Below are 15449 nucleotides of genomic sequence, written 5' to 3' on the forward strand. Positions count from 1 at the left end.
GAATGCTAGTGGTGTCAAAATGTTGGTCTTAGGCACCTAACTTTTCTTTAAAGCACCTTCATCTCTCTTGTGAATCTGACCCGGAGTATATCGAAAACAGCATTAAAATACAAAGCGTGAAGTCCTGCTGTCCTAGGCAAAACTCCCATTGACTTCAGTGGAGCCAGGATTTCACCCAAAAACTTCAAACACTGTACACCATGACAGAGAAATCTAAAAAGGTAACAGATTAAAACTGATATTTCTGTTTACACATTTCAGTTTGTGTAAACATGCCTCCACAAAAGCAGCTTAAAGAACAAGATGAATATTCATTACCACTAATGGAGATCAGCTTTTAGGATCAAAGAGGTTAGAGGCAGAAGATACTTATTAGATCATCAAGTCTATCCCTTTGCAAATTCATTACATTGTCTCCCTGCCAACAGCGGGATATATATTCATCCAACAGTGTTCCACTTTGTCGCTTTGCAAGGGATGAATTTCTGACTTTTCATCTCCATAAATTGTTTCCTATATTACGATGCAACTTAAGAATTGCCACCTCAGTAAGAATGAGCTCATTAAATTAACCTCCATACAGTGAGCATCAGCTACATCCAAAATTTTATTTAACAAACAGCACTATCTTAATACACGTGAAAAATATGATAGAAATAAGACAAAACTTTTAAAACACTCTTTATAACGTAAGATAATTAAATACCTAACATGGAGCTGTTTTGCTGTTTGAACAAAGCAAGATTGGTCTGTTTCTTTAAGTACTTCTTGAGCATATCCCACAAGACCATTGTTTTCCAGAAGTCCTTGATATTCTTCTATTTGGGTTTGGAGTTTCTCTAGTCTTAAATTCTTGGACGCCTCAATTGCCCTCAGAGCAGCTGATCTCCTCTCTTCCAAAACATCAAACAGCGTGTCAAAGTTATTAGATGCTTCTTCTTTAGCTCTTTCACCATTGCACTATTACAAAATACAAAGTGCATTTAAAAAACAAAAGAACTCATTCTGTAGTACTGTGAAATCTTATGGGAAGCAATAGGATGTTTTATGAAAAATTTTCAAAACAGCATTGCAAAGTTCTACTCATTCATGGCAAATAAGTTTTGATAGGCAAAACAGACGTCAGTATTTTCATCAAAAAGAAAAGGAGTACTTGTGGCACCTTAGAGACTAACCAATTTATTTGAGCATAAGCTTTCGTGAGCTACAGCTCACTTCATCGGATGCACATGCTTATGCTCAAATAAATTGGTTAGTCTCTAAGGTGCCACAAGTACTCCTTTTCTTTTTGCGAATACAGACTAACATGGCTGTTACTCTGAAACCAGTATTTTCATCATCAACATAAAGAGCAACGGAGTAGATTTTGTGCCTGAGTTGGGAAATTGTCATGACAATTTCACAACTCTAATGTAGTTCGATGAGTGGACAGGAAAATGCTTCTCTGCTCATCCATTGCAAACCCTTGAACCAATGCAAGGCATTTCTCCACCTACATCATCCCACAACGATTTAAACTGATTCGTGAACAACTTTTGTGATGGCAGCTCAACAAATGTACTTGAGAGTGGAATAATTTAAGTCCTGGAGAACACTAAAAAGTTTCCTTAGAGCTAATATTCACATATATTCCCCATGTAAATGGAGAGTTATTTCTATTATATGAGAGTAGAAACATGATTTTTTTAAAATTTCCTGGTGTCAGCGGCTCTTTAAGCTTATATATTTCCCCAAGACAGACACTAAAGCTGGATTTCCTAAAATATGGTAAGTGAAAACTCCTGGACCTATTATATTTTCCATTCTCTCCGAACACTCTCTCTGCTTATGTAATACCAGCTTTTTCTCAGCCCCTTATGTCTCATGTGTAAGCTTTTTTCCAGCCTGAACTTCCTACTTTCTCATTCTGTTACTTCCTTAAATTTGATTTTGACTGTATTATAGTCTAACTAAAATTTAAGATGGAAGAGACCTATTAGATCAAGTTCCTTCTCTGCAGGACAGTCATTGAATATTATTTCTATTTAGCTGTAGAACATAGCACCTATAAATTTCTAGCTCAATGCAGATTGGACCCAATGCAGATTGGAAGACATTCCCGGTCCTGAAAAATATATAGCATAAGGGGATGTTATCAGTGATGAGCGGGAGCCAGTTCGCACCGGTTTGCTAGAACCGGTTGCTAAATTTAGAAGCCCTTTTAGAACCGGTTGTTCCGCGAGGGACAACTGGTTCTAAAAGGGCTTCTAAATTTAACCGGCCAGAAGTGGCGCCTTAGGCGCTGACTCCATGGGTGCTCCAGCCCTGGAGCACCCAAGGGGAAAATTTGGTGGGTGCAGAGCAGCCACAGGCAGCTCCCTGCCCCACCCCTGGCCCCAGCTCACCTCTGCTCTGCCTCCTCCCCTGAACGCACCACCCCGCTCTGCTCCTCCGCCCCCCTAGGCTTCCTGCGAATCAGGGTGGGCTGAGAAGCAGGTGGCAGCTTCGCACTCAGGCCCAGGGAGGCGGAGGTGAGCTGGGGCGGGGGGGGAGGGGCACGAGGAGGGCCACCCACGCCACAGCAAGTAACCCGGGCGGGCGGGGCATGCAGGGGAACCCCTAGCTACGCTCCCCCACCCCTAGGAGCCAGAGGGACCTGCCAGATGCTTCCTGGGAGCTGCCCCAGGTAAGCACCTCCGGGACTCCCCACCTCGCCCCCTGGCAGGTCCCTCTGGCTCTTAGGGGCGGGATGGGCATCCACTACTGTGGCCCACGAGACCCTCCTGCTTGGTTCTGGGGGCAGTCGTCCCGGGGGGCAGGGGTGGGCAACGACCCCCTCGTTGTTAAGATTTTGGCAACTCATCACTGGATGTGATCAGATATTAATTTAGTACTTTAACTCCAGCCAAGCAACTTTTGATTATTTTGTACAATGTCACTCACACTGTAATGTTCTACTTTGAAGCATATCCCAATTTGCAGAACATATACAATTTGTATTTACAATGTAGATAGAATATGACAGTCTAGAGAAAACACATAAGAGCACAACCTTTTTTGAGAGAGAGAGAGAAAGAGAATGAGAATGAGAATGAATGTCTAACAACAAAATCTGACCAATAAGTTATTCCTACCTCTGTTTCTTTCATTAAAAGACCCAGTTCAGAAATTTGGCCTTTCACCTGGCTCTCCTTACTAATAAGGTATTCTATGTCCTTTGAAAGTTTTTCCTGTAGAAATAGAATAGTAAGTTAGAGGAAACAGGATAATATACCTGCATTGGCAGTTGGTGCACGTAAGTCATCTACAAGACAGACATCCAATACTCAGTTTGGGTGGTTCAGTTAAATTTACCTATTTACAGAAACCCAACAGCCAGCCATGGATTATATATAAGCAACAGATTACAGGAACGACAGGTCATTGATCAATTCTACCTGGTGATCTGTAGTCAGTGTCAGATGTTTCCAAAGAAGGTGAAAAATCTCTATAATGCACCTAAGTTCATGCTATACTGTACCATACACCATCGAAGGACATTTCTTCCCAACCTCAGAAACCAATTTTCTCATACCCTGAAGAGTGAAATTTAAGGTCTTTGTGATAATTACTAATAAATTTATATTTCATTTATATAAATAAGATCTTAAAAACACTACGGTAATTATGATTAGGGCTGGCAGAATTTGACTTTTTTATGTTATTTGGTAACTATCAACATTTAGTTTTAAGCATTTCTATTTTTATCTATTTAAATTTTCACAGTTGCAGGATATTACTGGGGTGGAGGGAGTGTCATATAATAATTTAATTTCAGTAAACACTAAGATTCAAAAAGTTAAATTTTTAACTGTAAAATACAAACTGTCCTTAAATTAAACTCTAGTAAGTTTCCAAGGAGCATTTTTCATTCTTTGCCTACATGTAAATTGTGATCATCATCAATGGAAATTTGTGCATTGATTTGTGTACACAGTGAATTTGACTTTAACCAAAAGTTACCAATAAAAATCTTCCAAGACTAATTAAGATTGAGCTGTTTGGAGTTTCTGAATATTTTGCTTCTGCACCTCATTATTTTTCACCAGAACCAGAAAGTTGGAAATACTGCAAGGATAGTGTGGCATAAATAGCCAGTGCTGGAAACTGAATGAAAAAAGAACCCTATCCTAGACCACATAGCTAAGATAAACAACACTCCCACTTCCCTACCCCACAAAAAAGGAAAAAAAATATTTCAAGTTTGCTCTACAGTTCTACATATATGCAGAGTAGTTCAATTTTGATTTAATTTAACTTGTGGTTCTTTTAGGCTTCTAGAACCTGCTTCTGCTATCAGACACATTTGCTTTTCACTATTTAAGAAACAATTTCATCATTTGAAATTCCATTTGCACCTTTGTTTTTTTAGGTCAGTTCCTCCCCAAGTCATAAGACAAGAGACTGTTTTACCGGAATAGCTAGAGTGGGCTGAGCTAAACAGGTCAGTAGTGCCATGTTCTTAACTTTTTTGAAGTCTGTACTTTACAGTGAGCTAAAAGAAGCATTAACTGAAACATTTTATAAAGATGAGCAGATAAGGTTTATAATTTTAAATGAGCCAGAGTATGTAGTTTATTGTTTTAGATAGACATTAACACCCACTCATATGATTGAAGAAACTAGTTACATCATCATGTTCTGTTGTGCAACAGCCACATGGTTAAGGCATTAACTACGACATCCTCTAAATGCAAAAGCCTGAGAGTGTTTATAACATGCAATACCTTACACTGCTTTCTTAGGACAAACTGAAATGACATTCAGTCTTACCTTTAGAGTTTTGTAGGCAGTGCTCATGGTTGTTACTCTATGATTTGCATGAGACCCACCCAATTTACAAAGATGACACACTGGCCTTCTGCAAATTTCACAGTACATATTTACCCTCTCCATTTCATGTTCTGGACACATCAAGATCTGCCAAAATAATAAGAATGCAACTGTATTTCAGAAAAAACATTTAACAGCTCATTAAATACAGTATAACAGTAAACCAATCCCATAGCTCATGGACTTTAGTGCAAACTCAAGTAATTTACATTCATCTTATTTATAATCCATTGCAAGTGATATCAGGAGGGGGGAAAAGAAATATTGCCCAGTGACCTGTGAATAGAAGAACAGAGGTGAAATGAGCAAGGGGTGCAGTTCTCAAATGAAGCAAACTTTTACTTTTGAATTCCAAGTATCAACTTTGATCTTCTTTAGCCTTTTCACTGAAGAGGGCAACCTGTTTACCAAGGTGCTTCTGAGACAATTTCATTAGGCTAGAAGTATGAATATTCAGGATTCTATGGTTACAGACTATTGGGCTGGCAAAAAGAAGGGAAGCCCTAATAACATTCCTTTAAAGAAACCTCAAAATATGAGGATTGAATTCATAAGGACATTAGCAGCCACTGTTTGGAAGACAAGCCATTTTTCTACAGGAATGCCCAGCCTTATAACAGACCACATTTCTACTCCTCATCTTGTCTCATACTACAATCAAATGAAAGTTACAGCCCTCTAACAAGGTGCAGATGGAAAAAACCTAGAAGATTATCTTGTCCTTCTCTCAATTCAGGAACAATCATAGTATATGCTTCTCTCATCCCCACCACACACATCACCAAATCCTATCAAGTCTGCTTTTAAATTAATCAAATAGATGACTGGGAATGTTGTTTAGAGGACTAATACTTCACACATTAAGTTATGGCCTAACAAACCATGTGATGCAAGTGCACATTTAATCTTACATAAAAGTGCTGGCATCCCTCAATAAGGCCATCACAAAAGCTTTAATGTAGCTATTTTGGTCTGTTCTGAGAGTGATGCCTGAATAATTTGACGTGTTTAAGCCATAGTCATTAAACTGAAAAAACAAACAAAAAAAAAAAAAAAACCACATTTCAAGAACGTCTATCTTCATTGTCAAAGCTTCTTCTTCTATGTCACAACCATATGCGCACACAATATACCAAAATCATTCTCTCTTCCCCATTACTGCCTCTGCCTGCAAAAGAGAGATTTGGTTTAAGCTTTAAATTCTTTAAAAAACAAAACTTAATATTTGTAAATCGTTATACTCATCAGAACATATGGAAGAATTCAGAAAGACGTCAAAGTCTTTTTTTTTTTTTTTTTTTTTTTTTTAAAAGAAATTAGAACATTTATTGAACTTAGATAAATGACAAGGATTTGCTGCAATGATATCCTGTATTAGAGGAGAGTTAAGTAACATTTGTTGATTATTGATCAGACTACTAAATCTAGAGAGCCAAAGATTATTTTTTTTAAAATGGACATCACAAGTAAAAATGTTTCTTTATCAGTAAAATGCCCCTCTCAAAAAAACCCAACAACACAACAAAAAACCACCACTTTGGCTTTAAAGAGAGTGAGATTTTCTTCCCAACATACACAAAGTCTTTACAAGTAAAAAAAAAGTATCATAAGAAACATGCAAACAACGTTTTGTTTCATTCAATTACCTATTTTACATTATTATTTGAATTATATAGTTTTGTACTGTTGGATTTTCTGTCAGATTGCAGGAATACTATTAATTTTTTCATGTAAATTAATCTTGGAGACTTTTGTTAAAAAAAAATCATATTAAGTTAATTAACCCTACAATACTAAAAACAGAATTTTTAATAATTTCACGCTTTCCATCTGCACTAAACTTGGATCAGTCTGCTTCTCTAAAGGAGAAAGATTAAATAACTATAACAAAGTAGAAGCAGCTAGAGTAGTCTGGATAGCAAGAGAATGTGAAAGAACATTAATTGGTTTCAAATTACACAAAACTTCTGCAGAACTATAACTCAGCTTCGCTGCTAAGCCTTGACTTTCTAGAATATAGAACCATGACTAGATTTTAACCTTAGAGTCCTGCTTAAGTTTAAACATATATTTTTAAAAGAGCTGCTAATAGAAAATAGGTAGCTGTTAGCATAAAACCTCCAGATGACGCAAACCTTTACATAAAAAGAAAATCCAAACCTGTAAGTCTATTTGCCTCCCTGATTTTATAAGTACTTTACATTTTCTCTAGGTCAGTTACTTGACGCATACATATTTGGACCAAATTAGTCATGCCTTTCAGCCTATAGTGAACCAAATTAAAGAAGATTAATATCTGAACTAGAAGATTAATATTTTAAGAGAGCAGTACTACATTATCTTGGGTACACAGACACAAGAGCTACACAAATTCAGCAATATTTTTGGTGTTTGTAGGGACCTAATAAGCTACAAAGATGATTGTTACGTGCTCTCCAGCTGTCTTATGTTGGAAGGACGGCAGTTGTGACCAAAGTCATCAAATGGGGACATTTACACAGTTTAGGTTTTAAGTTCAACATGGGAACCACACATTCCACCACACACCTACCACATAATTGTGCCAGGGACTCACTTTTGCTACCACTAAGAGTGCGGGAAGAAAGCAGCAGAGGAGGAGGAGAGAGAAAAAGAACTATTGCTACAAAATTATTATTATTGTGCTACTTTTCTAGAATAGACCCACTGCAATGATTTTTTTTTAAAAACACATTATTTAAGACCATGAACAGACTAAAATTATTAACACCTTGTTCTTAAAAAGCCCCATACCTTCATCTGATAGACCCACACCCAACACATTTAATTTGATGCAGTCAAAGTCTATGGTCCACTTCCAATATGTTCCCCCTGCATTTGTCAACACCTACCTCTTTGGCACCAGATTAATAACTTTAATGCAAAATCTTACAACTCATTTAATAGATGATTGTGATGGAAATCAAAATGTAAGATTATCCAATAGATAATTACTTTTTATGGGCAACATTTGCTCTGCAGCATCAGGTCAGATACAAGAAATGAAAAGATCTGCAAGGTATGCCAGATTAAAAACCACTTACCTTGGGCCTGAAGTTAGTGGTTGGTCCTACATACTCATGCTGGGCTTTTACAGTTCCCCAAGGATGATATATTTTGAAGCATTCATTGCAATAGCTTGCACTGCAGTCCATGCAACTCTTTGTAGATTCTTGAGGTGGAGGTTTGCAGACATCACACATAATAGCAGTGGCTGCCCTGGCTGCCTGCCTGTATCTTTCCACAATAGTTTCCAGGGTGAAATTTCGAAATAAGCCATTGATGCCACGTTCTCCCAGATCCACATCATGCCGGCAGCCAGGACAAGGAAAAATGGTTGTCCTAGGAGTCAGTGAATTGCGTTTCCAGCCTGTATAGATGGCAAGTCCTAGTTTAGTTACAACATAATAGGAAGAACGATTAGGACGGGAAAGGGGGAAAAGACAGCACCTAACACAGAAATCCACGAGCCTAAATTCTGAGCTACTTTAGCACACGTGTCATTGAGAGTGGCATAATACAAATTCAGGTGAATTCTGCCAAGCCAAAGACAATTTTCTTTTTAAAATTAATATCAAACAAGGCATGGCTCTGGTTGGATTCAGAAGACATAGTAAGGAAAAAATTAATTCCAAATGAAATTGTGGTAAAAATATTTAACAATTCTGACTCCAGAGCTGCAATGTTGCAATTTTGTCTCTTGCTACAGTAAAATATGTCAATAGTGCTATACTCATGCCTTTTTCTTCAAAGTAGGCACTGTATGCTCCAGTCATTTTGAAAGACAATACCAGTTAAATTCAGTGATTAATCTCAGCAGAACTATGCACGAGGGAGAAAATGGCCTAATAGGTCTGTATTCATTCCTGGTGGCAAGTCACTCTGGCACAAATGCACTCCATCCAGTTACTTAAACTGGTCTGATTTTACACGGGAAGGGCATATCTACCCTATTAAGACTGATAAATTTACATGGTAATTACGTGAATGTGACAAGCTGAAACCCAATCACTAACAGACCAAGAGTTACGATAATAAATCTAGTTTTGGATACCACAGGATTAGATTCGCCGACGCTTTCTGGAATCCACATTAGCGTTCGGGTGACTCTGTCCAAATACAGATGTGGGATCTTTTTGTAAAATGTTCGAAGTGGATATTTTATTCTCACTTTGTGAGATTAAACATAGCATTGTTCCCAGACATATATAGTTGAATTTGAGCTTTTACAAGTTTTGTTATGGCTGCAACATATCCCAAGTGGAGACAAAAATACAAAACAAGACAAGCTGGGAATTTAGAACACTAGGAAATCCCAGCCAAATCGCCCAGTCAATCACAACATGCACAGACTGATTTGGCTTTTCCCAGCTGAATCGCTCAGAATATAGCACTTTTAAACAAGGGTGTCAGAACCATCTCTGTGAAAGGAAGACTACTTCCAGTAAAGTAAAATGAAACAACAGCTCCAAGTCCCGGGGTGGAAAGAGAGAGAGAGAGAGAGAGAGCGCGCGCTAAAAGGAGTTCTTACTGGCAAGAATGTTCTCTCCTATAATGATAGAAGTTTCAATATAGCCAATCGATTGGATATTTTCATGGCTTCAGTTACCAGTCAAGGGGAACCCCAGCACCAAGAAGAGGTATCTGGTTTTTGGCAGGTTTAATATAGTTTCACCTAGTCTGTATTAAAGAAAATATCAGCTTACTTAGGCTTAAAGGAATTTCGCTCTACTTTTAGTCGGGGAATATAGTGTATGGCATCAAATAACTGTACACAAAACCCAGAATTCCCAGCTCCTTCTCTCAATATCTGTTAGTCTTCCCTTGTTCAAAGACTGGGATAAAGTGGCTAACTTCACCAAACACACACACAGACACAGACACACACACACAAAGCCGGTTTCTATTTTGAGTCTGCAAAACCTGGAGATAGCTCAACACTCCAACAAAACCTCAGACCAGAAGTACTTAATTGATTTCATTCTTGAACAAAGAAATAGGAGCATCAGTCAAAAGGAGGCAATTTAAATAAATTCAAAATTGACTAAACTGGCATTTAGGCATGGTGCATATCCTTTCCTCCTTCTCCTGCCAGTAAGCTTGAAAGTGATGCTTCTGTAACTAGAGCATGGCATTACTACCCTTTTCTCAAAAATGTTTTCAAATTCTGAGAATTGTGTTGCTATGGCTCATGCAACTGTAAATTAAGGCAATTTCCTCTTTTCTTCTTATGCATATGTTGGATGCCGTACAATCAAATTCTAAGGGAGAGTGTCTCCCACCAACATAGCTTCCTCCTCTTGCAGAGGTGGAGTAATGATGCTAATGGGACAGCACTCTCCCGACGGCATAGTACTTCACCAGATGTGCAGCTGTGCTGATGTAGCGCAGTAGAGTAGACTTGCTCCGTGTCTTGTCATTTATTAAGTTCTTTTAAAGCATTTAATTCTTTTCAAGAATAACTATTTTCTAAAAGGAAATTAGACAATATCTGTATTTTGTCAGCTGCCTTAATTCAGAAAAAATTATATAGTTTCACAGAATTTTGAAAGTTTTCCTTGAGTATTAAGATTCCATTACATGCAAAGCTATCTAGCGGTGCTGATCTCTAGCTGCCCCTACCATACCAACCAAGTCAGAATTTTCTTCGCAACTTCTAGCATTCTGTTATCTTTCTTTAAAGATATTCACACCAGGAACTTTTTATAACCGTTGCTTTAGGGTGAAGGAACTGTTTTTCAAAACATGTTCGGTATGGCAGGTATGTATATGCTTCAGGAAGTGAAAGGCCGACAAAGAGTGAGCAAGTGGGCACAAGCAGACAGTGATCTCCAATTCAGTAGGTTCTGTATTTCTGTCTAGAGAGCCTACAGAAAGATGGCCAGCTCAGATTTATGAATAAATACAACTAAACTGATTAATGTAGTTAAGGCAAACGTACAGATTTCTGGCTAAAAAGGAATCCAAAGTGTTTGGGTACTTACTTGAAGTGAATTTAATAACCCAAGCCGGATGCCCAGCAACACCTGTAACTTGGCACAGTTGAGCAACACACACATGTAATGGATGAAAACAGTACTGATTTAAAAGCCTTATTTAAATGTATGCCCAGATATACACACATAGGTTTAAATAATACACTTTCTCCAGACATTTCAAAGAGAGCCTGAAAGGCCTGAGAAGAAAGATTATTTGGCATTCAAACCATGCAGTGAAGAGCAGCCACTAAAAGTAAGATAATACTTATGTTCACTAATAAAGCAAATAAATAATGAAAAATAATGGTAGCTTGTACAAACACAGCACATGAGCAGTTTAACATGCCAGCTAAATGTGCAATGACAAAAAGCAAAATAGCAGGTGAAAGAAACATGGTGCAGTGGTCAAGTTTAAAATCAGAACAATCAAACTCTTATCCAATAGCATGCTTTTGAAGTCTGGACCAAGTGACACACAGAAGTGGGGTTAATATTTGTTTAACCCAAAAGTGAGTTAGTTGCCAACCAATTGTGGCCTTTCATTCTGTCACCTAAAACACAAAATCAGACCATGGTAATGACTACATGCTTTACACATATACTGGCGACACCATGCATAGAATACCACATTCCGTGGCCAGGAAATCCAAAAGATCTTAAAAAGATGTTTCATCCCTTTTTGTTAAATTTACTCCAATAATTTGATTTTTCTCAGACTCATAACTACATGGCATTTAAGCCCTCTCAAGAGGGGAATAAGAGAATTTTTGCTAGTTAAAATAGCACCATATGCTAAATAGTTTTAGATACATGAAGAATTAGCCTCATCACTACTAATGGCTGCTCTCTCCATTTTTTTTTAAGTCAATATAGTTGTTAAAAGATAAGATTCTGATCAATTTACTCCATCTTTGAAACAGCAATGTGTGGTGAATAACCAGGCAGATAAATATATTATAGTTAATGAGATGGGTTCTGTTGTTCTTCCACCCTCATTCACAAAAGCAAAAGGTTAAATTTTGCAGATATACAAAAGGAAGAATATGCCTAGAATAATTTCATAAAAACACTTCAACTTTTGTGGTTACTTCTTTTAAAGCAAGCCAGAATGCTCTATGCCATCTCTTACATGTTACAAATCCAGCTTCTACCCATCAATTCTACAGATACCTCCTACTAATATTCATACACTATCAAGATTATTATTTTCTACCTCTACATTTTCAGGATACTATACAAACAGAACCCTGCACTACTAATAAATAGCCTTACTTGTAAGTAGACAATATCCTACCAATTCACATGTCCCATGGCTAGAGTTTAACTTCTACAGATTCTCTAACTCATTAAAAAGATAAAAATATGGTTCTCTTGGCAAGCAGTTTAGGCCCCAATCAACAATTAAGCACATGCTTATGTTTAGTAACATGAGTAGTAAGTCAAGGCATTAAAATTGCACACATTTTATCTAAATCTTTTTTTAAAATAATGTTTTCCTCTAAGAGAGTGTGCTATTCCACAATGTGGAATAGCATAATATATGGCAGTTAAACCAGAAAAGGGATAATGCACCTTAAAAATATAAATTGCTTGTTTGTGTTTTTTAAATAAAATATGATATCACCAGCATTCTGTGATTATGGTGGATATGAAGACTGAATTTGTGGAGGGGTTAAAAAGATTAAAGGATACTTTAAAGGTCAACTGGATTCAGCTACAAACTTCTTAAATGAATTGATATTTCTACCTCCCGCCCAGGTAGCATTTTTGTAAGATTCTTAGAAAAAAGTTTTAAATTTTGACTTTCCTTTCTTTTTAGAAAACATAACTTCTCTCATATTAGGTACTGCATAAATTTAAAATCTTTCAGTTATGATTTTTGACAATGCTGCTTTCTTTTTTTTTTTTGCAGACTTGAACTGTGCAAACTGATGGTGATCTCTGTTTTGATAGATCCTTCATAATTTATTCCAGATCATTTCACTCAAATGTTTAGAAATATAAGTTATATTATTTTTTCCTCCAGTTTGATTTTTAAGATGTGTGTGTTTAATGGGACATTTGGATTCAATTCATAATTTCGTGAAATCCATTCATTTTCTCTCTTTCAACAGTACATACCCAATTTAATCTCTTACAAAAGGTGTACTATAATTTGCAAGAACAACAAATTATTTCTCCATTTTTCTGTTTACTTTGCGCATTTGACAATATTTAAATAAGTGAGTTTCAGTGCTTCCCCTGTTTGTGTGGGTCTGTCACACAGCAACAAAAAGGATTATTTAGCAAGACAGGAAAGTGCAATTGTAAAACCACAAAAATTGGCAGGGAAACTAGGGAGCAGGTTTAGTAACAAACTATATATTTTTTGTAAATTGGTTATACCTGGGGTTCACTGTGTTCCTTTAAACACTCTGAACATTTATAAAATAATACGTTGTTTGGGGGTTTTTTGGTATAGAGAAACTAAAGCAGAGCTTGATAAGGAAACTATCTAAAAACTTGAATTCCTAAATAACAATGTACTGTTACAAACAGCAATTTACAATTATCACTTACATGTAGTATCTTTAAGAAAGCTACAAGTGAATTTTCATAATTATAATGAGTACTTGTCAATGTTTCAGTGGCCCTGTGATGAGTGTTGGTATATCACAAGAAAAGCTACTATTACACTACTACTTCCCAGCATTAATTCCACTCAACATTTTGGAAGTGACAGGAATAGTCATCTCAGTATTTGAATGTCTGAAGAAGTTGTATAACCAAAGCCCTTCTAAAACAAAAAACCACAAACGAACAAAAAAAAAAAAAAGGACATACACCACCAGATATTGGTATATCATTTTGAAGTCTCCTATTTTCCTTGGCCGAGATTCATTTCCTGGGTCCCAAAACTACCTTATCAGACTGGCAAGATGGCAGCTTCCTCTTTAGTAGTTGTGTATTACATTTAAGTAGGGTTGCCACCCATGACAGTTCGGTTTTTGGCTTCTGTGTCCCGGTGCTACTGTGGGTTGCCAGGTGCCCGGTTTTCTACCAGAAAGTCTGGTCAGAAAGGGGACCTGGCAGTGTCTGGTCAGATGTGCTGACCGGACACCAAAAGTCCAGTTACCACAGGGCCGGGGGAGGCGCACGGTCATTAACCCATGCCAGCCCCTGCTCAGCCAGGGCTACTTTCTACCTGCAGGCAGGCTCCTTGTCAGGCTACAGCAGCTCTCATCCAAGCCCAGTAGCAGAGAGAGCCCAGCTGGAAGGGGAAGTAGCGGAGCAGGGGGCGGGACCTCGGGAGTCCAGTTACCAGCCATTAGAAAGGTGGAAACCCTATATATAAGAAACCTTTAAAAAACTGTTTAGTTATTCACTCTTCTTTGTGATGGATTACAAATTTATATTGCCATTATCTTCCCTTTAAAGAAAGGATTATAACTGACCATAATTTGTAGTAGATAGAAGATCAATACATTAAGTAGGTATTACTGGAAGTAAAAATACTATCAGTTTTACTGGAACCTGGTTTTGTAGCCTCTGGGGAAATGATTCCTTAGGAAAACAAAAACAATAGACAGAAATTTTTGGATGGTATAACTACAGAAATTAAGAGCAACACTGACAAAAAAATATTCTACAGGTTTTAGTCCAGTTGACCTTTAGATTAATTGCAGAACAGAATTAAAAGTTTTTCAGACAGAAATCTTCCATAACTTTGGTCAAGTCCACAAAAGTTTAGCCGATGGACACTGATATTTAAAAACTATATGCTAACCAATTCTATTTAAATTAAGATCTAAATACTACACTATCTACAGCCATACAAGAAGTGAAGCATTTCTACCTCTCCACCCAAAAGACCTCCGCTGTGTGGCTGTGAACAATGAACAGAAAGCTGTTTTTAGAAACAAAGAATAAAGTCAACATTGGTTTACAAAAGATAAAGCAGCAAATCTTTTCTTCTGCACTGCAGTTGCCAGGTGCCCGGTGCCCAGGTTGCCAGGTGAAATTAAAAAATGTTTAGTTTCCTAATAGGCATAAATGGAAAGAAAAACAAAAATCAAGTTCTCTTTTACTGTATTTCAGAATCATTCATCATCATTTACACAGCACTGGAACCTTAAACACTTTATAGGATTTTTGTAGTATAATGGCATTACACTTAAATTATAAGACACCCTATAGTCATTAAATTATCATAAATTCTCCAATCCATAAAATTAAGGCCAGAATTTTATAAAGTAAGCATTTGTGTACAGTTTAAGTTAGAGGATAAACCATTTACCAATTTCAGACATTTTTGGCATTATTACAGCAAACAGCATTTGGAAAAAGCAAGTTGTGCAGATAAGAGCTCCATAACAGAGACCAATTTGCTTTTGGTACTTAAAGAGTTAGAAGGTCAAGACAGCAACTAGTTTTTACTACTTCACATTAATTTAATTATCTATTAATCATGACTATGCCATTGTGACAAAGTTCCTGCTCTACCTTGGTGGGTCTTGCGATTATTGGCGGATTTGCTCACCTTGGAGCTTCACGGCAGCCCTCAGCTTGGCCGTTTTTCTGAATTCACAGTCCAGGTCAACTCCTCCTGTGTCTGACCAGGAG

The 15449-nt window shown here is 37.3% G+C and overlaps 1 protein-coding gene across 7 annotated transcripts in view; it reads right to left on the bottom strand.

The window, feature by feature from the left end:
* TRIM36 (tripartite motif containing 36) overlaps nucleotides 1–15449 on the bottom strand; it is a 50981-nt gene that overhangs the window by 7671 nt on the left and 27861 nt on the right. For 4 of the 7 annotated variants that reach the window (XR_006291076.1, XM_043547206.1, XM_043547205.1 and 1 more), the window contains exons 3-6: nucleotides 7914–8257; nucleotides 4792–4938; nucleotides 3114–3209; nucleotides 707–960 (exon numbers count right to left, since the gene is read on the bottom strand). Coding sequence is in view for 6 of the 7 variants with exons in the window: in XM_043547206.1 (XP_043403141.1) it covers nucleotides 707–960; nucleotides 3114–3209; nucleotides 4792–4938; nucleotides 7914–8257 (841 nt within the window). In the remaining variant the exon portion in view is untranslated. The remainder of the gene's footprint in view (nucleotides 1–706; nucleotides 961–3113; nucleotides 3210–4791; nucleotides 4939–7913; nucleotides 8258–15449) is intronic. The other 3 variants (XM_007055411.4, XM_037901560.2, XM_027817836.3) reach the window with 1 other exon arrangement.

The sequence above is a fragment of the Chelonia mydas genome, chromosome 5, assembly GCF_015237465.2.
Source record: "Chelonia mydas isolate rCheMyd1 chromosome 5, rCheMyd1.pri.v2, whole genome shotgun sequence".
Classification (NCBI taxonomy): Eukaryota; Metazoa; Chordata; order Testudines; family Cheloniidae; genus Chelonia; species Chelonia mydas.